The following is a 22,970-nucleotide window of genomic DNA, read 5'->3' on the forward strand; positions in this document are numbered from 1 at the left end:
TGTTTTTAAAGTTCCAGTCTTCAAAAAGGGCAAGAAGGAGGACCCGGGTAACTATAGACCGGTCAGCCTCACCTCCATCCCCGGAAAGGTGATGGAACAACTTGTCCTCGGTGCTGTCTCTAGGCACATCAAGGATAGGGGGATCATTAAGGGCAGTCAACATGGCTTCACCAAGGGGAAGTCATGCTTAACCAACTTGATAGCCTTTTATGAGGACATAACCCGGTGGACAGATGATGGCAAAGCTGTGGATGTGGTCTATCTCGATTTCAGTAAAGCGTTTGACACGGTCTCCCACAGCATCCTTGCAGCTAAACTGAGGAAGTGTGGTCTGGATGATCGGGTAGTGAGGTGGATTGTGAACTGGCTGAAGGAAAGAAGCCAGAGAGTGGTGGTCAATGGACAGAGTCCAGTTGGAGGCCTGTGTCTAGCGGAGTCCCTCAAGGGTCGGTTCTGGGACCAGTTCTATTCAATATATTCATTAATGACTTGGATGAGGGATTAGAGTGCGCTGTCAGCAAGTTCGCTGATGACACCAAACTGGGAGGAGTGGCTGACACACCGGAAGGCTGCGCAGCCATTCAGAGAGACCTGGACAGGCTGGAGAGTTGGGCGGGGAGAAATTTAATGAAATATAACAAGGGCAAGTGTAGAGTCCTGCATCTGGGCAAGAACAACCCCATGTACCAGTACAAGTTGGGGGCAGAGCTGTTGGAGACCAGCGTAGGGGAAAGGGACCTGGGGGTCCTAGTGGACAGCAGGATGACCATGAGCCAGCAGTGTGCCCTTGTGGCCAAGAAGGCCAATGGCATCCTGGGCTGTATTAGAAGGGGTGTGGTTAGCAGGTCAAGAGAGGTTCTCCTCCCCCTCTACTCTGCCCTGGTGAGGCCGCACCTGTAATATTGTGTGCAGTTCTGGGCCCCTCAGTTCAAGAAGAACAGGAAACTGCTAGAGAGAGTCCAGCGCAGAGCCACGAAGATGATTAAGGGGGTGGAACATCTCCCTTATGAGGAGAGGCTGAGGGAGCTGGGTCTCTTTAGCTTGGAGGAGACTGAGGGGTGACCTCATTAATGTTTATAAATATGTAAAGGGCAAGTGTCATGAGGATGGAGCCAGGCTCTTCTCAGTGACATCCCTTGACAGGACAAGGGGCAACGGGTGCAAGCTGGAACACAGGAGGTTCCACTTAAATATGAGGAAAAACTTCTTTACAGTGAGGGTGACCGAACACTGGAACAGGCTGCCCAGAGAGGTTGTGGAGTCTCCTTCTCTGTTAGGGATTGGAAGGGACCTCGAAAGATCATCTCTGGAGACATTCAAAACCCGCCTGGACGCGTTCCTGTGTGATATGGTCTAGGTAATCCTGCTCTGGCAGGGGGATTGGACTAGATGATCTTTCGAGGTCCCTTCCAGTCCCTGACATTCTGTGATTCTGTGAAAGCGGGTACGCATGAGCTGACAAATGCTGGTGTGGTGGGGAGAAGGGCAAAGTGAGAGCTCCTTATGGAGACGCTCTGTAGAACCACACTGCCTTCCCACCATGGTTGTAGGTTTCCATCCATCCCTAAGGGGAGCAGGTAGAAAGCAAACCCTAAAAAATTAAGTGTGGGAAGGTTTTTTTTTAATTTTTTTTTTTTTTTGCTGGTTATTTTGGTTTGCTTTTTAAAATCAAAACTTTAAATGAGAAATAACAAAAGAAAAAAAAAAAGCTGTGCAGCAGTCTCTGCTTTACTGGAGAACTGTATAAAGTGTATAAAATATAAATATTTTTGTGGCTCGAAACCCTCTGATCTTCCCATCCAAAAATAGGGATGGGAACAACAGACACTCCCTTACTGAGCAGATGACTGGAACTGTGAACCGTGAACCACGGCCAGCAGTTACCTGTAGGTCATGCTAGGAGACTCAAGCCCTGCACTGCTGCTAGAAGTGCTTTGCATCCCTCTCCCTTTCTGGGATCAGAGCTCATCTAATCACTGTGTAATCCTCTTTAGGTGGAGCTGAGTTCATTTCCTTGTAGCTGTCTCCCATGAGTAGGTGGAGGTCGTCCACTCTTGGGATTGCTTGTGTGCTCACCACCGAGAGTCTGCCTCTTCTCTTGCCCTCTTATCCAGCCACATGCCTGCATTACTGCATAACGTTTTGATGTATGGCCCTATCCATTATTGCTCCTGCTTTCATTTCTGTTCAAGCTACATCAGCTTTTCCAGAAAGGCATAGTTTCCCCATCTGGTAATCAGCTGTGGAGATGCAGTCGCAACTCCAGTTAACACTAACTCTGATTTGTGTTTAATATGAGACTTTTGAATAACATTTCAATCTCCAATGATTCAAGAGAGATAGTATTTTTTGTTGTTTTGGCTATATAAATGAGAACTGGTGAGGGGGGTCCCCTTATAAAAGGTCAGCCTTTAAGTGCAGCTCACTCCAACTTATGTATTATAATACAGAAACTTAGTCCTTAGATGTGCTGACAGTAGAACTGATTTTATAAAACTAATAAACTGGCACGTGTCCCACAAAATTCCAGTACTGAGGGTATTCTTCATCTTGAAACCAGTAAGAGCCAAAATCTGGGTTTGTGTTGAATTGGAAACACAGGAAAACTAAAAGCCCAGGTTTTGAGGTGGTGTTCAGCTGGCTCCTTTTGAACAGCTGTAGCACCTCAGACAAGCAGTCATTTTAGTCCTGCAACCTGCTGTCATCCTCCCAGCAGAGCTGCCTGCCATGAGTGTGTTTCCCGCTGCTAAGTGCAGTGGGTGACCCAGCAAGGAGGGTGAGAAGCAGCACAGGCACGAGTCCAAGAGGACAGGAACTCAACTAAAATTCTTGGGGGTCATTAATAATCTGGAATAAGAGAGCCAACTAGTGCTCAATGTGGCAAAAACAAAACTTCCCCCCTTGGACTGACAAATGAAAAAATTTCCTTTCCTGGCCCAGAAATAGCTTTGGATTTTTTTTTTTTCAGTTGAGAAACCAAAGCAAATGGATGGATGTTATGTAGAACATAAAGCGTCTGTTCTCAAACTGGATCAAGTAGTGGAAAGATAAGACAGAAATGCTGCTAGTGTTATAGTACACTTCAAGTAAACAAAGTGCTGTGTGCTTTCTACTAATATTTAAATACTACCAATGCCCCATCACATTTCCTATGCTGTACAAAGTCAGTCTGTGTCTGTCCTACAGTGCTTACAGACAGATAGATAAATTGGTATTGGTGAATATTTTTGCTCTGCATTTTAATAGGATGAGATGACTGTCCCTGCGCTGGAGCTCTAGCCCTTAGCATACCTGCTCTCCACAGACTCCATGTGGAAGAGTGCTCAGAGTCCTGTCATGCTCCTTTCACAACAAGGAATAATGCCAGCAGGTCTGATGAGGAACACAAGTGAAAGCCTTCATTGTTAAAGGCATTTTCCATTTTAGCAATTAAGCTGTAAGTTCTTAAAAATCTAAACTTTATCCATGCGTCCTTGTTTTGGAGCAGATAGGAGAAAAGCATAGTTTGAGCTATCTCTGAGAACCTGAAGAAATCACAGAATCACAGAATCAACCAGGTTGGAAGAGACCTCTGGGATCATCGAGTCCAACCGTTGCCCTGACACCACCCTGTCAACTAGACCAGGGCACTAAGTGCCATGTCCAGGCTTTTCTTAAACACCTCCAGAGATGGTGACTCCACCACCTCCCTGGGCAGCCCCTTCCGATGGCTAATGACCCTTTCTGAAAAGAAATTCTTCCTAATGTCCAACCTGAACCTCTCCTGTCGAAGCTTGAGGCTGTGTCCTCGTGTCCTGTCGCTCATTGCCTGGGAGAAGAGGCCGACTCCCACTTCACTACAACCTCCCTTCAGGTGGTTGTAGACTGCACTAAGGCCACCTCTGAGCCTCCTCTTCTCCAGGCTAAACAACCCCAGCTCCCTCAGCCGCTCTTCGTAACTGCATGTTAACTGGTAACAAGTACTGGTAGATTTGTATACAGAGCTGGTTTGGGGTTGTTTTTTTGTTATAAGAATTTTTAGAGTTCGTTGTCTCTGTCTTGGATTGTGAAGTTCATTAAGTCCTTCTTGGCGTGTTGTAAGATGCATCATGAAACAGGCTTGAAGGAGGGCTTGTTTGATTTTGTTTTTAAGACTTCAAGATCACCTAAGTAATTATGCTCTAATCAAAGAGCCGAAACATCTTCAAAATGGGCAAAGAGCTTAATTGAAAGCAAAGCATTCAATTATGTGCTTTCCAGCATGAATCTTCAGAATATAACCTTGCAAGTGACAATGAACTACATTTAGCACTTTTATTAGCAAAGGAGTTTAGCAGTTTAACCAACTCTGATTAAAAAAACCTCAAACTTTCTGATCCTACATGCACGAACTGTCATGGCTAAGATACCTTCTCTCTTCACATCAATCTCATAGTCTCTACATTAATTTTATAGAAAAAATATTTTGGAAATAATTTTTTATTGTAGTGAAAATAAGATACCATTATGTACATGCACACAGAGAAAAGATTCACTGTATAGACACTGAAATACCTCATCCTCAGTGTAACCAAGACTCCCCTCAGTTTGTGCACAGCAAATAGTAGAATACCTTTAAAATGGGCCCAATCCCAGCTGCCATCCACTGCTGTGCTTAGCAGGAGCAGCACCGCAGCTCCCAGGGGTAGCAGCCCAGCTGCACAGAAACAAGTCCCAAGTTGATGCCCCCCCTGAGCCCAGTACTTCTCCACACCGTAGTTACCATGATCCCAAGGCCCTGGTGTAACAGGACGGCTCAGCCATGCTGCTGCAGGGGCAGGGCGGAGGGGGCTGTGCCTCAGAAACTCTGGACCAGTTGCTCTGAGAGCCCTTGGGTCACCCAGCACAATGGGGCCTCTGTCTCCTAACATCTGGTCACAATATTCAGCAGCACTGTGTTACTTTCTACTGTCTTGCGTTATCTGGGCTTACAGTGGTTTATGTAAGCATTTCTTTGACAGATTTGTGGCTGTGGTACCCATTCCCTGCCACTCAAGGCAACAAGATACGACACAAGTGACCCAGTGAGGTTCTCTAGAACACACAGAAGAATTGCATTGAAATATTCACTTGTTTGGCTAAGCCGCCTATAAACAAGTAAATAATTCTCACTATCATTTAACTCTAAAAAGTATCAGGTGGCTGTTGGCACATGTGGGCCGAGAACTACAGACTTTGTGAAAATTACAGATAACTTGGCCTTTTTTGCTAGCAGAAGCTAATTTAGTGCCCTAACCCTGGCAGTGGTGTTAATGCCTTAAACAAGAGACACTGTGTGACTGAACAGAGCCCCAACGCCTTCACATGTAGTCAGAACTCTCTTAACTTCAAGAGAAAACTCTGTTTCTGTACCTCGGAGGTCCCCACCTCAATTCAGCTATTTTAAAATGCTTCAGGCTGACTTCTCTTGTTTAAGGAATTCTACGCTGACTTTCACGAAGCCAAGAATAATCTAATTTTTTCCCTTCCCCATGGGAAAGTGCTGCCATTCCAATATGCATGCACTTAAATACCACAGCCTGATTTTGAAACAGAGCTCATGGCAGGCTATTGCTCAGTTCAGTAAAGAAAATTCAAATATTAGTTGGCTGAATTCAACACTGAGTAAACACTAAATGTATTTTTAAAAAGGATGGGCACAAATGCCACTATAGTATTTCATCATTAAACTATTCATCTTTCTATTCCAACAATTAAATCCATTATGAAAATAAGCTGGTAGGGAAATACACAACAAATAAATAATAAGTATTAATTAGAAAATATCAAACAAATTGTCTACGTACAAAAAAAGTCAATGTTAGTCACTTAAGCTTCACGGAACGTTTATATGATAGAAGCCCTTCTGTGGCCCAGCTTGTGTGTCTGACAGGAACAGATGGAGAACCAACCACCTTGGCTTTAAAACACTGTACTGTGATGCCGAGGTGCCCTGTGGGGCCACCGACAGGCAGTGGCCATGCTTATTGTTGGGGAGAGCCTTTAGGAGGCTGCAGGCTCAGCGCTTGCTACGTTCTGTTTTGCTAATGCCAGGTGACAAAATGTCCAGTAGTCATCTGTACACCAACCATTCTTCCAGTGAGGTTACATTCGTGTTTATAATGGGAATGCTTTAAAATAATGCTAACATCACTCTAGCACAATACTTCTCCCCTACTAATCATTTGCATGCAAATCAAACAATTCTTTCCACTAGTGCTTTATACCTGTGAAATCACTACAGTAGCCTCCAGTGAGGGGATAAATGCCAGACAGGGATTTTAAATGTGCATTTTATTTTGGTTGTGCATGTATGTTCTCTTACCTGAGGAGGGTTTTTTTTTGCCTTGATATACAAACTTTCACTGTCCATTTCAGAGTTAAAGAAAAATGAACTTTCATAACCTCTGCCACTTCTGATCACCTCGTAAAAATGTCACTTTACACAGAAAAGCCAGAAGTAATTGAGATAGACATCTGTACATTTTAGCCATTCATTTAGAAAATATCTGTATCCATCCATGCAACGTTAAGACTGTAAGTAACTTTGCAGTTACATCTGAGCCCACTGCTATGGCAACAAGGTAGTCTTTATCTCCCACATGTGTTCTACTGATTTCTTTTTTTCTTAAAGCAGCTTCCTGAAATGAAAAACAGAAGCAATGATTAAGTTAGTCTCTTTCAAACATTGGATTTGAGGCTTATATGAGGCAGCCCTTACTACTTTCCAGCTGTGGAAAATTTAGACGCTGATCCTTTTCAAGATGAAAAAATTAACAACTGACATGGAAAAATGTGAACTGCTTTTATTTTCAATTAAAAAAAAGTATAGTTGATGATCTTGGAACACAAGACTTTTGCTACTGTAGCTATTTTTAATAGGATCCCAAGGAATTGTACTACAGTATCTTTCAAACTAACCCAGCTAGCTGTGATTTGCTGCTTGCTACAGTGAGAGTACAGTTCACAAGAGTGTGTATGCTAATAATGAATTCTTTGATGGCCTTTTTTGTGGTTAGCTTTCATCAAAGCACGCAGCTCAGCTTGGTTAATTGTTTGGAACTGTAAGCTTTCTATCATGATAGGTGCCCACCATACTAGACAGGATTGTACTAGTGATCTATTGGGTTTTGGTTAGTTGCCAAGCTTTGAACCAAGATAAACCACCACGCTTTTAAAAGTTCTATTTTAAGTAGAACACCAGGCAATAGTAACTACACTAGAAGAGTTAAGAAGGTTCTATCTGTGCTTTCAAGGACCTAAATTGATGTCAATGCTTCTCTGACACACATTAACTTTGGGATTCCTCTTCACTGCTTTTAACACACCTTCTGGAGCTATCTACTTTTGACACTGATTATTTTAAGTACATTAAAAGGATTGAACCTCTTCAGAAATAATGTTGAAATCTTAACCTCTAGTATGCCAGCATTTCTAGACCCTTTAAATGAAAAAATACAGTAACATAGTAAAGGCCACATGAAAAAACATCAAAGGAGTTATCCAGTAAAGACATTTCACTCACATTTGATGCTGCCTAACGAACTCTGCAAACTGACGGTCTTTAGTGTAGAGCTCTATAATTCGAATTCTGTCCTGAATCTCCTAGAATACAAGACACACAATTGTAAGTACATAATAGAAATTAGAATACTACTGAAATAAGTGATTTCTGGTTTTTGGAAATAAAACTCCTATGCTTTGCTATTTCAAGGAGTAGAGCTTGAAATTGGGCACTCCAATACTAAAATGCTTTAAGCTATTTTTTTGGAAATGAAGCGTGTCATTGGAATCCAGTAATACTTGACTTTTAAATCAAAACCAGGGTTTGGACAGAGTGCGGCATTTCAACAGGCTTGAACAAAACCATTTATCTCTCATAGATACTTCGCCTACAAGCCCAGCTACAGGCTGGATTCACACCTCCCGTGGTTGCTTAAGGATCTGTGGTTAGTTCCTGGATGTAGATCCCCTCTCTTTAGCCTTCTAGAGTAAACCCTGGATACTGTGTATACAGGAAGAAAGGAGAAGGATGCGATCTAACTTGCAGGTTATAGAAAGACCTAAACTCAGGCCCACCTCTCAGGTTACAAGTGTGGAACAAGCTTATTGTTCACATGATATTTTCCATGCCACTATGAAAACAAGGTCATTTACCTCCTTAGTAAGCTCACTGTTTTCATAAATGTGCCTGATCTCTTCACTGCTGTAGTCTGTGGATGTGTCTGCACTGGTAGAACTGTAGGACGTTAGCTGAGGGTATCTCCGGTAATAATGGCTGTAGCCAGTTGTATCACTTTCATACATGGGGTTGTATTTAACTGCATTCTCAATGGATGAGAGGCTGTCACCATGCCTGGGGGAGCAATAAACAAACTGTGAGCTTCTCTGCACCCTGGAAGGGCAGCAGATAGGTTAAGGAAGCCTAGCACTTGCAGGTGCCTGTACATCCTGTTGCTTGTCAACTGTGTGATACAAGACAGAAATATCCTTACTTGGAGGAGATGTGTTTTAAAATATTAGATGGTGTCACTTACCCCCGTGAGTCCTCAGAGTCACTCTTTCTGTACTGGTCTCGAAGGGTCCTGGCCAAGAAGAAGATCACAGCAGATGCCACAAGAAGGAATCCTGCCACAGAAGCAATTGCAATACCTACAACCAGTGGCTCAGACACATATTCTTCACAGTGCTCCCCTCTGTACCACCAGTTCTCTCCCACACGACATCTGGAACAAAGAAACATGGGGAAATTAAACACCAGCAAAAGCTTTGGTTAATGTAAATGTATTTAACCTCCTGTTATGATGTGCCCTCAGTTAAGTCACCTCAATAAATACCTTTGCATGTTCAAGCACTAACTTTCTTTTATTATTATTATTGTGAACAGCCTTTTTGGTATAGAATGGGTTAGGTTGGAATGGACCTTTAAAGGTCATCTAGTCCAACCCCCCTGCAATGAGCAGGGACATCTTCAACTAGATCATGTTGCTCAGATCCCCATCCAACCGGACCTTGAACACTTCCAGGGATGGGGCATCTACCACCTCTCTGGGCAACCTGTTCATGTGTTTCACCGCCCTTCTTTATTTTAAAACCATTACCCCTCGTCCTATTGCAACAGGCCCTGCTGAAAAGCCTGTCCCCATCTTTCTTACAAGCCCCCTTTAAGTATTGAAAGGCTGCAATACGATCTCCCCAGAGCCTTCTCTTCTGGTGACCTTATTGCCGTCTACAACTACCTGAAGGGAGGTTGTAGTGAAGTGGGAGTCGGCCTCTTCTCCCAGGCAACTAGCAATAGGACAAGAGGACACAGCCTCAAGCTTCACCAGGGGAGGTTCAGGTTGGACATTAGGAAGAATTTCTTTTCAGAAAGGGTCATTAGACATTGGAAGGGGCTGCCCAGGGAGGTGGTGGAGTCACCATCTCTGGAGGGGTTTAAGAAAAGACTGGACATGGCACTTAGTGCCCTGGTCTAGTTGCCATGGTGGTGTCAGGGCAACGGTTGGACTCGATGATCCCTGAGGTCTCTTCCAACCTGGTTGATTCTGTGATTCTGTGATTCTCCAGGCTGAACAACCCCAATTACTGAATTGAGTGAAGATAGATAAAATAATAAAAGGACAATGTGTTTGTGATGGAAAAAGCCTGTGGTTTTTCCAATTTAGAGTATCTGGTGATGGGTTAAAACTGGAGAGTGTTTAGACTAAGTAAAAAGTTATGCCTTGATTGAGCCTTGCACGTGACGTATCAAACACTGTAAAGGTAGAAAGCAGTTGTCTTAATCATATTGTAATGTAAATACAAATGAAGGTGTGTTAAACAAGCAGAATGTTTATAGTGTAGCGAACTCCACAATGGTTAGTTAAATAAATACATAAAATAAATGACTAGAAAGAAGCGTGTGTCCCAGATTGTATCTTTGGAACAGTTGCCCAAAACAGCTTTCAGTATTTCTGCCTTGTTGTGGTTTTGAACATGAGAGCTTTAATGTTCACACTGACTTTAACTATACCAGTAAAAAGAATATATTTGCATTATGTGTGTTTGGGAGTTCTTGTTAGAAAAACTCAAGGAATTGTAAGGTATTATTACCACTCAAAGCAATGAACCTTATTAATAAAAAACATCAGTAAATTAAGTTTTCTAACATAAATATCTGAAATAGTTTCTGAACGTAGGAAGCAATACTTTAAATTTTTCAGAAAGTTCTTAATAAGTACTGGCCAGAGTTCAGATACTTTAGTTGGCATGCTTTAGTTCAGATACTTACCTGTTTCTAATTAACACTATTACACAAATATGATAAAATTTATACTACATCTGTGATAATATCCATTTTTGTAGCTTTAAAAACACTTTTATTTCTCCTGTTAACTGCTAGGACTCTAAGATTGACTTTAGAGATGTTCTAGGTAAGCATTTTAAAAAAAAATCACCTGAAGTAACATAAATAATAACTACTAGTAGTCATATTCTTTTTGCAATAAGTCTCCTACCTTTTATTGATAGGTATATTTTGTTTTTAAAAATAGACTGTTACATTGCTTGAAAAGGAGAAAATTAAGTGCAATGTCAGAGGGAGCATCGATTTGTCTGTATCTTGCACTAAGTCTTTTCCATTACCTGTAAAAGACAGAGATCCTGTTCAAATGCACCTGTATCTTTTTAAAAGCAAAAATTGAAACCAGGGGAGCTGCGCATTGATCTTTTTATGAACCACACATGATTGTTCCCAAACGGCCAATGATTTATGACTTTTTCTTAACCAAGGCACTATTTTTAATACATATATATATATATATATATGTGCTGTATGAATATGCCTTTCAGATACAAATTTTTGTGATGGAATAAACTCTCATATGTTTATGACATTTTCTAACACTTTGCTGCTTGAGAAAACCTCTGGAGAGAACTTCTGTCCCCAAAGGTTAATGAAGGTGATTTGAACAACTGAGTATGTTCCATCACTACCATTTTTCCTAGTTCGTTTTTAATGTTTCTGTTCTATTAAAGAGATTTGTTATTGCCTCATTTCTGGTATTTACACAGGAAAACTAACATTAACATTGGGTCTTCCACTCAGCAGCATAACATGAATGATAATCATTATCATAGAATCACACAGAATCACAGAATCAACCAGGTTGGAAAAGACCTCTGGGATCATCGAGTCCAACCGTTGCCCTGACACCACCATGGCAACCAGACCATGGCACTAAGTGCCATGTCCAGGCTTTTCTTAAACACATCCAGAGATGGTGACTCCACCACCTCCCTGGGCAGCCCCTTCCAATGTCTAATGACCCTTGCTGAGAAGAAATTCTTCCTAATGCCCAACCTGAACCTCCCCTGGCGAAGCTTGAGGCTGTGTCCTCTTGTCCTATCGCTAGTTGCCCGGGAGAAGAGGCCGACTCCCACTTCACTACAACCTCCCTTCAGGTAGTTGTAAGACTGCAGTCTACATCATCTCATTTGTTACACATTATCTTATGGAATTTTGAACAAATCTTGTCAAATGCTACAACAGAGGAGAGAGTATTACAGAGGAGAGAGTAAGGGGTTTGCACAGGAAGCGCATAGTTCAAAGAGCAGGATGACCTACCTACAGATGGCCCCTTGCCCAGGGCTTATGTCGCACTTCCCGTCATTCAGGCAAAAGTTTGGTTGCAGATCACAAACGCTGTTGCACGGCAGCCCGTCAATGCTCAGGTAGCCGGGATTGCAGACGCACTCAGCTTCTCCACTCCAGCGATTTACTAAGCATTTGGAGAACTCGTTGCAGGCCTGGAACTTGCAGGGATCTGCTTGCTCACCTGAGAATACACAAAGCAGAAAATATTAACGATAGAGGCTAAGAACACACAAGTAGCCAATTTAAAAAGCAAGTATAAAGTGTTCTTTTTCTTACTGGAGCGTGCAGTACCTCAGATGTTCTCTTGTCTGCTGGAACTATATTTTGCAAATGAGTAAAACACAGCTGATCTCCAGTATTTCTTGTTATAGAAAACCTAGGCAGCGTACAGGGAAGGGCAAGGGGACTTCGGGCACTCAGCACCTACTGTGAGGTGATTTGTCTTTGTCTGCAAGAGACACAAGCTTGTAGCATTTGAGATATCTCACTTGTATCAAGCTTAAGAGGGCTGGCGTACAGTAAAGTGATCAATAGCAGAAGATCTGTCATGCTAATTAGACCATCTTTATAAGAGAGCTACCTCAGAAGAACAGCTACCATTTGCCAACAGGTCAGCACTGTTCTTTTTCTCTAACCTTAGAACAGGAAATATTTCTGAGTGGCTTCTATGGTAAACTACTGGCTAACTTGGATGGGGAAAAAAACATTTTCCCTGTGTCAGAGGAGTGAACTAAGAGGGTCTGTAACTTTTTAGTTCAACCAAGACCTTACCACAAGAGTGAGGCAGCAGCTGTTACCTGTGCAGATGCCGACCTGGCAGCTAAAGGGGCTGCCTCCTGTGGAAATGATCACATGCACCACTGTTCTCCCTGACCAGCCTTCCCCCTCGCTCCCCAGTGGAAGTGCAGTGGTGTTATAGAGAGTATTACATGAGCCATTTTGTCCCCATATTTCTATATGGGCCCTATATAGTTTGCTCAGTCTGGCTCTCACTTTGATTTTCACCTCTTTAGCCCCTTAACAGATTTTTATTTGTTTGTTTGACCTCTGCAAAAGTCTTTCTACAGCCCAGCCTGTGAAAAGCAGCAGGCAGTCTCTGAGCCACTGGGATCCTTAGTAAGTTCTTAAAGGAAAAGTTGCTCTAAATCCCTTGCTGTAAACTGTATTTCCCTGCCATCCTTACCCGATTCCACATCCAAGGAGTATTTGTCAATGGCCAGGTTCATGGTGTGATACGCCGTGTTGCAGAAGTCTTCCAGGATCATGTACACAGCGTTGGTGACGTTCCGAGGCACAGGTTTGGCAAATTTCATCCGACTGTTCACCACAATGCTGCCATTTCTGAAGTTCAGTATTTCCAGATTCTTGAAGCCCGTCAGATTTGACTGAAGGTAGGGCACCAGCTGCAACACAGGGGACGTGACAGAAAAGCTGAATCTTTGAATTTCTACTCAAGCCAGTTGCACTCTTTACTGCATCAGATGGTGGGAGTTTGAATTATTTTCTCCAAATCCCACAGCAAGGGTATTAAAACTTTACTCAATGGAGGCTCACGTTGGCAGCTTGCCAGGACCCCAAGTACTTCAGACAGTTCTTAAGAGTACACCAATTTGCAGACAGTTTCCAAAAACCTATGATTCAGAAATACAATTCTTGGGACATACATGGTGCTCTCCCTTCATGTAAGCACCAGGCATACTCACGGTTTCATGGGGTATTTCCTTCAGGCGTGTCCCCCTTCCCTCTCTCTCCTTTGTTCCCTTCATCTCCCACAATAAAATGTTCATTTTGGTCAGGAGAGGGGAATTTCCCAGTTAAATTTTGGCAATTGTTGCTGTATAACTCCTGTGACGCTTTACTAGCCATCAGTCAGTTTAGGAACAGCTTAGTTCCCTGAACTACCTCTTAATTAGGACGGGTTGAATGTGTTGCAGAAAAGTTACCTCCCCACAGCCCCAGTTTATTGATTTCTCTCTCCCTATGGGCTAAAGCACTCTGGAAGCAAGTAAGGGCAGTGTCGTAGTAACTTCAGTTACGCTGCTACATTTATTGACACCAGCAGAGCACCTGTCCCATAGCCCTAAAAAGTTGATTTAGAGATACTGACTGCATAAAACACAAAAAACACCCCAGCCCCCTATTTCCAGACAGAATTTTCCTATGGAGGGACACAAATAATATCTGTAAACACCAGTATTTAGTTGCTCTCTGTAAAAGAGAGCCAACAAACCATTATTTACCAACAATTTTTGTCTATCTGGTAGTGCACATAGAAGTGATCCTCACCAGTTCCAAGAACCGTTGCTCCAAGGCTTTGTATTCAGGGGAGTTTTTATTAAACAGGTCCTCTGAAAACATCATGTTGGTAACCCGAAGACTGAAAAACACGACTAGAGCTCGTGACGGGACAGGTGTACCAACGCGATCTTCATGTGTGGCCCAAGCCACGCTGGCCATCTCTGTGGACTGGACATGAGTTGTTAGTTCCACGTGACTTTCAGTCATGCTCCTTCCCTCCTCAGTCAGCTCAGGAGAAAAGTGGGCAGTGCTCACATGATCCAGGTCTGCTGAAACATCCAGGACTCTTGTAGTTTCATCTCCCAGCTTCGCTGAGGTAGCCACAGACGCTGATGCCGTAGATCCCACAGGAGGGAGATGGGACGGAAGCTCAACAGTGCTTGTTGTTACACTCACTGTTACATAAGAGTTCGTAACAGTGCTGAAGGTCGTGGAAACATGCATGTCATGGTCTGTACCACCCTGCACAGCGAAGCCCTCTAGAACAGTGGTCTGATCTATTACAGAAGGAACTACAGTTGAAACGTGAGTGGCAGTTGGCATTGCTGATTGCACTGTCTGATCTAATGAGTTTTCTAGTGCTCTGTGAGTAGGCCAAACATCCGCTGGTTTCTTCACTGCTGATCCAGTAGTGTTTTGGCCTGCCAATGACAAATCTAGGGTTTGCTGCTCTTCTGTGGAAGCATCAGGGTTGACTGTGGAAGCATCAGGATTGACCGTGGAAGCATCAGGGTTGACCGTGGAAGAATCTGCAGTCGGAATAGTTTCTGAAGAGCTTGTGGTCAAGTGGCCTATTGTGTTTTGGCCTGTCAATGACAAATCTAGGGTTTGCTGCTCTTCTGTGGAAGCATCAGGGTTGACTGTGAAGGCATCAGGGTTGACCATGGAAGCATCAGGGTTGACCATGGAAGCATCAGAGTTGACCGTGGAAGAATCTGCAGTCAGAATAGTTTCTGAAGAGCTTGTGGTCAAGTGGCCTATTGTGTTTTGGCCTGCCAATGACAAATCTAGGGTTTGCTGCTCTTCTGTGGAAGCATCAGGGTTGACTGTGGAAGCATCAGCGTTGACCGTGGAAGCATCAGCGTTGACCGTGGAAGAATCTGCAGTCAGAATAGTTTCTGAAGAGCTTGTGGTCAAGTGGCCTATTGTGTTTTGGCCTGCCAATGACAAATCTAGGGTTTGCTGCTCTTCTGTGGAAGCATCAGGGTTGACTGTGGAGGCATCAGGGTTGACCATGGAAGCATCAGGGTTGACCATGGAAGCATCAGAGTTGACCGTGGAAGGATCTGCAGTCAGAATAGTTTCTGAAGACCTTGTGGTCAAGTGGCCTATTGTGTTTTGGCCTGCCAATGACAAATCTAGGGTTTGCTGCTCTTCTGTGGAAGCATCAGGGTTGACTGTGGAAGCATCAGGATTGACTGTGGAAGGAACTGCAGTCAGAATAGTTTCTGAAGAGCTTGTGTTCAAGTGGCCTATTGTGTTTTGGCCTGCCAATGACAAATCTAGGGTTTGCTGCTCTTCTGTGGAAGCATCAGGGTTGACTGTGGAAGCATCAGGATTGACCGTGGAAGGAACTGCAGTCAGAATAGTTTCTGAAGAGCTTGTGTTCAAGTGGCCTATTGTGTTTTGGCCTGCCAATGACAAATCTAGGGTTTGCTGCTCTTCTGTGGAAGCATCAGGGTTGACGGTGAAAGCATCAGGGTTGACCGTGGAAGCATCAGGGTTGACCGTGGAAGGAACTGCAGTCAGAATAGTTTCTGAAGAGCTTGTGGTCAAGTGGCCTATTGTGTTTTGGCCTGCCAATGACAAATCTAGGGTTTGCTGCTCTTCTGTGGAAGCATCAGGGTTGACTGTGGAGGCATCAGGGTTGACCGTGGAGGCATCAGGGTTGACCGTGGAGGCATCAGGGTTGACCGTGGAAGGATCTGCAATCAGAATAGTTTCTGAAGACCTTGTGTTCAAGTGGCCTATTGTAGCAGCTTCAGTTACATCTGACTGCCCCACTGTGAATAGTTCTTCTGCCATTGTCCTGTCTTCATTTTGGTGTTCAGCTGCTTCAGAAATGATGTTCTGACCTACGCTGGACTCTTCAGGTTGCTCCATACTGACGGTTCCGGTCCCTGTAGATGTAAGGAGACTGTCTTCCACAGACAGACCTGTATTGTGCGGTGAGATAGGGACCTCTCCAGTTGGCAAGTGTACAAAGGAATGGTCTACTGAAGGCTCCAAAACCAAGGATGGCTTAACAAAAGAAGAATCATACATGCCCGATGTTTCTGTCTGTGTAGATGGTTCCACAGATGATGGCTCCTCTGTCTGTAACAGAGGTACCTGCTGAGTTGTAGTCTCTGGAAAGACAAATACTTCAGACTCATCAAGGAAATCTTCTTTTATATTGGCCATACCTTCATTCTCATCTTTGGAAGTATCATCATCTAATTTATTCCCAGAGTTAAGAATATAGTCTAAGATCATGCCTTCAGGAATATCTTCAGTTCTGATTAACAAAGACTCATTGTCATCTTCAAGCCAGCTGTCAGGACCAGGGTAGAAAACTGGTTCCAGTGTTGCTTCTTCCCAAGGCCGAACACTTGATTCCATTTCTTTTCCCGAACCATCAAAAGCTGAACCAGACCCATCATCATATATAACTCTATCTCCAAGATATATATCAGTTTCATCTTCCATAGGGTTTACTTCTAAGGGAAAATGAATTTCTTCCACAGACTCATGCAACACAGAGTCTGCGTTGTTACTGTCTGCATTGTTACTACCTGCAGCGCTACCGTGAGTTACTTCTTCCTTCTCAGCAGATGCTGTTTCTTTCATATCAGTTTCTATGACTGATGAAGAGGCCACTGTTGGTGCAGACAGCGGAGGAACTGCATAATCATCTGTAGGTGGAGGATCTTCAGGCACAAGGTGAGGAGGACTTGAAGGCAAAAGAACATCTTCAGAGAGTCTAGTATCTTCAAACGCTAAAAATAAAAATAAATTTCCAGTTAGAATCATTGAATCATTTAAGTTGGAAAAGAACTTTAAGATCATCAAGTCCAACCGTTAACCTAACACTGCCAAGTCCACCACTGAACCATGTCCCTAAGAACCACATCTACATGTCTTTTAAATACCTCCAGGGATGGTGACTCCACCACTTCCCTTGGGCAGCCTGTTCCAATGCTTGGCAACCCTTTTGGTGAAGAAATTTTTCCTAATAGCCAATCTAAACCTCCCCTGGTGCAACTTGAAGACTTGAGGCTGTTTCTTCTCATATCATCGCTTGTTACTTGGGAGAAGAGACCAACACCCACCTCGCTACAACATCCTTTCAGGTAGTTGTAGAGAGTGATAAGGTCTCCCTGAGCCTTCTTTTCTCCAGGCTAAACAACACCAGTTCCCTCAGCCATTCCTCATAAGACTTGTTCTCTAGACCCTTCACCAGCTTTGTTGCCCTTTGGACTCACTCCAGCACCTCAACATCTTTCTTGTAGTGAGGGGCCCAGAACTGGACACAGTACTCGAGGTGTGGCCTCACCAGTGCCGAGTACAAGGGGACGATCACTGCCCTAGTCCTGCTGGCCACACTATTTCTGATGCAAACCAGGATGCTATGGGCCTTCTTGGCCACCTGGGCACACTGCTGGCTCATATTCAGCTGGCTGTAGACCAACACCCCCAGGTCCTTTTCCACCAGGCAGGTTTCCAGCCACTCTTTCCCAAGCCTGTAGCGGTACATGGGGTTGTTGTGGCCCAAGTGCAGGACCCGACACTCAGCCTTGTTGAACCTCATACAGTTGGCCTCAGCCCATCGATCCAGCCTGTCCAGATCCCCCTGCAGACCCGACCTACCCTCCAGCAGATCAACACTCCCACCCAACTTGGTGTCATCTGCGAACTTACTGAGGGTGCACTCGATCCCCTCGTCCAGATCATTGATAAAGATATTAAAGAGAACAGGCCCCAGTACTGAGCGCTGGGGAACACCACTTGTGACTGGCCACCAACTGGATTTTAACTCCATCCACCACAACTCTTTGGGCCCGGCCAGCCAGCTAGTCTGTTACCCAATGAAGCGTATGCCTCTCCAAGCCATGAGCAGCCAGTTTCTCCAGGAGAATGCTGTGGGAGTTGTTATGATAAAAAGTGTAAAATTCCATTGATTTTATTTTGTGTAGATCTGTGTTCAGCATGTTTCCTGGGATATATCCCTGGCCTTTGTATGCCAAAGTCAGAAGCAGCCCTGTTGACCTCTCACATTTTTCATTCAGATATTCTATGGGCCAAGTCAAGACTCCAGAGTAAGCGATAAAGCAGTAACTGTGTGGCACGTCCTTAGGCCAGTCAGTCTACTTGAGAGATCAGTTATCTCTGCATGGCGTCACCTAAACATGCCTTATAAGAAAATTCTTCTGTGCAATTAAAAAAGTATCATGTGCACATCATTTCCCTGAAGGGATAAACAGGCATTATTAGCTGTTACAAACATGTTATCTTAGCATGTTGATCTTGGATACATGCACACAGAAAAGATAAAAACTAGCAGAGAAAGATACCCAATTTTCTAGACCTTTCTGAAAAGCCATTTTGGTGAACTATACCTCTGGTGAGTATCAGGAAACACTGTCATCCAAATTGAAACTTCAGTCAATGGCATTAACTTACCATCTAGAGAATTGGAGGCTGAAAGCCATTCCACAGGGTCCACAGAGTCATGCCTTAACACTGGCGCAGTGACCAAATGAGGAATCTGATTCCCATCCTCTAAATTCAGCCCATCAGGCAGAGAAGTGACGTCAGCCTCTGAGGAGAGTGGAACTTCAGGTGCCAAACTGACCTCAGGGGCCAGATTTTCTGGTCCTGGCCAGATTTCATTGTCATTGGACTGTTCACTATCTGAAGTGGAAACTGGTTTGGTGACATCAAAGGACAAGGTATTGCTGACAGTTGATTCATCCGCTGAAGGCCGTTCAGCTAAAAAGGTGTTGTCCTGGAACACAAACCCACTGTTAATATTTCCAGTATTACAGGGGAAGCACTGGCTGTCTGCACTGGGCTGAGCAAAGGGCATTATCAGCAGCCAACAGCAGAGACTGGTACTACTGTCTCTGTAAGAAAGTGATGCACAGCAGCAGGAGGGGCCAAACTGGGAGGACTGGCAAATATGTACTAAGCACATTTCATCTTTGAGTATTAATCTACTACCACAGTGTCTCATGAGGTAATATACTGGAAAAAAATCGATGAAGTGATTGAATAATTTGATCAAGACTACAAAGGCAAGCTGACTGCCTAAAACTCAGGCATTAGTGCTTCACGTGGATACTTGGCCACGTATCAATGCTGTGCAATAGTCTGATACAGACAGAAAAACCTTTGGGGTATGAAAAACTGCGAAAACATTTAAAGAAGGAGCAATTTACTAAGAACTAACCAATCGCTGACGGTGACTAGTAAAGTTATGTGGGCAGTGGACACAGGTTCCTGTAACACATATTACAGTTCAAAACAAAGTACTGATTTAACTATTTCTGTAGCTCACCATTCCTGTCTAATCTCTTCCTTTTACTTGACCATCACAAATGACAGGAAGAGTCACAATACTTTTCAATTCGAAATTTTACTCCTGGTTGAAACGTGGGGGAATTAAATTTTCAACTTCATTCAACCTGCATTTGAACGTTTTGGAAACAAGCCCGTTAATGTGTTTTTATTTAATTATTTGTCTACCTGTATTGATCACATTTTTATAGCCAGTTGTTAACGCCACCACAGTCTCCTCACATTTTTTAATTTATATGGTAACAATCAGTTGAAAAGTATATATACCATATAGACATGTGCTCCAGCAATTATCTTTTTCGGAAAAATTGACCACTATAAATAAGGCAGTAAAAAAAGTTACTGTGCAAGATTAGAAACAAATTACACACATAAATTCCATAAAGAATGACTAAGGACTACCAGCAATAGCTTCTCAATACAGTTTTTTTTTTTAATGTGAGCATTTAGTTGCCAGGGATTGCACTTCATCATTTATTTGGATGTGGATAGATGTTCCTATGACAACTAACATTATTCAAAGATTCTTGTTACAGTGCAATACATTATATTAACAAGTTTAATATCATATTGGCAAGTTCTGGTTTTCGCTAATGTCTTTTGAAAGGCTTACAAATATGACAGATGACTGCAAACACAAAACCTTCTCCCTGACTTTCCATTTTCTGCTGCCAGAAAGGCATTGTATTCAGCAAGCCAGAGCATTCTACCTGTTACAACTCAACAGAAATACAGATTTCAAAAACTAGACTTGATTTATTCCTCACTTTTTAAGAGGGCTGTAAAACTCAAAGAAAAGAATTAGTGATTAGTTGGTACCATCTGCTAGCAATTAGATGGTGAAGTCATGATAGTCCCACACTATGTCATGAGTATATATGATAATACAAATCCAACTTATTCTCAAATCAGCTAAGAAAAATAATAGCAAAATTTTTTTTTCATAGGTAACCGTTCTACTTAACAGTATCTACTTGAACCTTCAAGGTTTGACATCTATGGAAGTAATTAACTAATAGTTTCAGCCTTGTTTACCGTTTAAGCACATTTATGATTTTCTTAAATTTATCTGAATTTACTTCCCAAATTATCAGTGTATTGCAGATTGTACACAGCTTTTTTTTGGATATACCCAATATCTTTTACATAATTACAGTTTTTGACTGAAGACACAGATGACGTTATTATTCATACTCCATGATTAGAAAAACTAACTTCCAGAATTTTTTCTTGTACATACTATTCCCTAAAACTGGTTTAAAATTTATTATTGCAAAGCTACCTCTCCTCTGAAATCTTCTTGCCTGCACATGTCAGAGTATCCACAGATAGAATGTAAAGATGGCAGAATTCTTTGTCTTACTAAAATAAACATTTGCAACATTTAAATCTAGTTAGCTCTAGTAAAGAGAAAGCCCTTTCCTGAAAGTTAACTTCATGTTTATCCACACCACGTTTAAGCCATTTATGGCAATTCCATATAAATTGGCATTTTAGACATCAATGATTAGTTTTTAAAACTCAGGAAAAACTGGCATGAAATTAAGGATGTTATACCTGTGAGCATTCTAACAAGAATATTTGGATTCTGTGAAGTGACTACAAATTTTGCTTCCATAAAGATTTCAGAAGTTTCCTTTGCTGGCATTAAGGGGATGGACATCATTTGAAAACTGAACTGAGAACTTTCAGTGAAAGCAATACAATAACAAGAGGAACAGATGAAACTTACCCTTTTATCTTTCCTAGCAGACAGCTTTACTGCTTACATCTATTTCTCGCTTTCCAAAGAAAGGGAGTATTGTGGGAAGAATCATATCTTTAGAGCAATTTACAGTCTAAGTATTATGAAAAACCAGACCAAGGAAGCCTAAGAAGCAAGAGGTGGCTGGACAGCCAGGAACGCAGTACTGCCATATAATAGAAGATGATCACAGAAAACTGTTGGGCAACAGGTATCAAATTATCAAATGAGAGGTTTCACCAGAGGTTTCACTCCTGTACACAGTGTGCCTTCATTACTACTTATTCTGCACGAACAACAGGATAGAGAAGCTCTGGGTGCACACTGCAATTCTGCCTTGCTGAGTTAAGTTGTCCAAATGTGTCCAAAGGCCACGGCTCAGAACCATACTCACATCAAACTCCGGGCGCTCCAGCACAACTGGCTGCTCAGTAGTCCAGGATGGATCTTCTAGTGTAGAGTGTAGTACTTCTTTCACTGTGGAAATATAAATACTTGGGATCTAAAGGCTGCAGTAGCAGTGTGAGGAAGTTGTTTTGGAAGACTGACTGACTGAAAAACCCTCCCTCATCTCAGATTTGTGAGTAAAATATTTTCAAAAGTTTGCCAGAGAGATTTTGTTTCTGGAAATGCCCCCAGATCACTGCCAGGAAGCACAGAGGAAAGATGAGAACGGGGCGGGGGGGGACAGCACTCCTCTGCCACCTCTAGCAGGATCGGTGAATATTCAACAATAAAACAGGTATTTCCTTTGTGCTGCTGAAGGCCAAGACAGGGCTACTAAGCCGAAGGTCATCTTGGTGCAATGTGCATCACGTGAACCACATTTCCCCTTCTATTCCTGATAATTTTTGGAAGTATTACCGAAATTGCACACCACAAACCTCAACGTCAAAGTTAAAAAAGAGGCTAATCTAATGGATTAAGAATGGGATGCTACTGCTAATGACTTGGCCTGGTTATGATCAGGTAAAACAAGCTACGACACAGTTGTTTTTATTGTTTCTTGTTAATTATTCAGAGGGCAGCTGAATAATTCACTCATCTGAGATTTATTTTATAAAACGTCAGATGTGTGGCCCACTAATGCATCATAATTAATACCCACCATTAGTAAGCTGGAGAGAGTCAGGGTCTAAAGACAAGGAAGTGTTTTCAAGCAAGGCATCTTTCTGGAGGATTTCAGCAATATAATCTCGGAAATCACTGATGGTGTACACGACTGTTGGGTTATCCTCTATGCCCATAAAGGAGTTGTCCTCCACCTTGTTGGAATGAAGGTTAATCAGGTCCCAGGTGGCATTGCGGAGGGCTTTTCCATCAAACGTCACAGCATAGTGAACTTCCACCCCACTTCAGTTGTACAAAGAGAAAGAGAACATAGATGAGATGCAAGGTTTTCCAACATATAGCAAACTATTTTTTTCCAAGAACCTGTGTCAATACCCTTACTTAATACAAAAATCTATTGCTTTAAAGGATTCTAAATAAAAACAATTCAACTCTTTTCACACTTGTGTCTGCCTGCCTGTGCTTTCCACTACTGTGAAGTTTTCAAGGAAAAGGCTGCCAGAACCTGACACCTGGTCTGGTCCCAGCCTTGTGTTTCTACTAGTGAATGGTAGATAGACCACAAGCAGACCAAAGCATTGGCTTTCTGCCAGCATTATTAATGGGCCCACCAGCATGCAGTGGTGTGAGTGATGATTTTAAGATCACGCCAACGATGGGAACAGC

The 22,970-nt window shown here is 42.8% G+C and overlaps 1 protein-coding gene across 1 annotated transcript in view; it reads right to left on the reverse strand.

Moving 5' to 3' along the window:
• Positions 1–6,423: 6,423 nt before the first annotated feature.
• The window catches only part of IMPG2 (interphotoreceptor matrix proteoglycan 2), a 53,391-nt gene continuing 36,844 nt past the window's right edge, over positions 6,424–22,970 (reverse strand). Inside the window, exons 11-22 of the mRNA XM_068417472.1 lie at positions 22,342–22,586; positions 21,628–21,710; positions 18,593–18,917; positions 15,824–16,908; position 15,756; positions 13,919–14,604; positions 12,816–13,035; positions 11,603–11,813; positions 8,535–8,723; positions 8,155–8,353; positions 7,523–7,602; positions 6,424–6,638 (exon numbers count right to left, since the gene is read on the reverse strand). Coding sequence (XP_068273573.1) covers positions 6,626–6,638; positions 7,523–7,602; positions 8,155–8,353; positions 8,535–8,723; positions 11,603–11,813; positions 12,816–13,035; positions 13,919–14,604; position 15,756; positions 15,824–16,908; positions 18,593–18,917; positions 21,628–21,710; positions 22,342–22,586 — 3,337 coding nt within the window. The 3' untranslated portion in view covers positions 6,424–6,625. The remainder of the gene's footprint in view (positions 6,639–7,522; positions 7,603–8,154; positions 8,354–8,534; positions 8,724–11,602; positions 11,814–12,815; positions 13,036–13,918; positions 14,605–15,755; positions 15,757–15,823; positions 16,909–18,592; positions 18,918–21,627; positions 21,711–22,341; positions 22,587–22,970) is intronic.

The sequence above is a fragment of the Nyctibius grandis genome, chromosome 23 (assembly GCF_013368605.1).
Source record: "Nyctibius grandis isolate bNycGra1 chromosome 23, bNycGra1.pri, whole genome shotgun sequence".
NCBI lineage: Eukaryota > Metazoa > Chordata > Aves > Nyctibiiformes > Nyctibiidae > Nyctibius > Nyctibius grandis.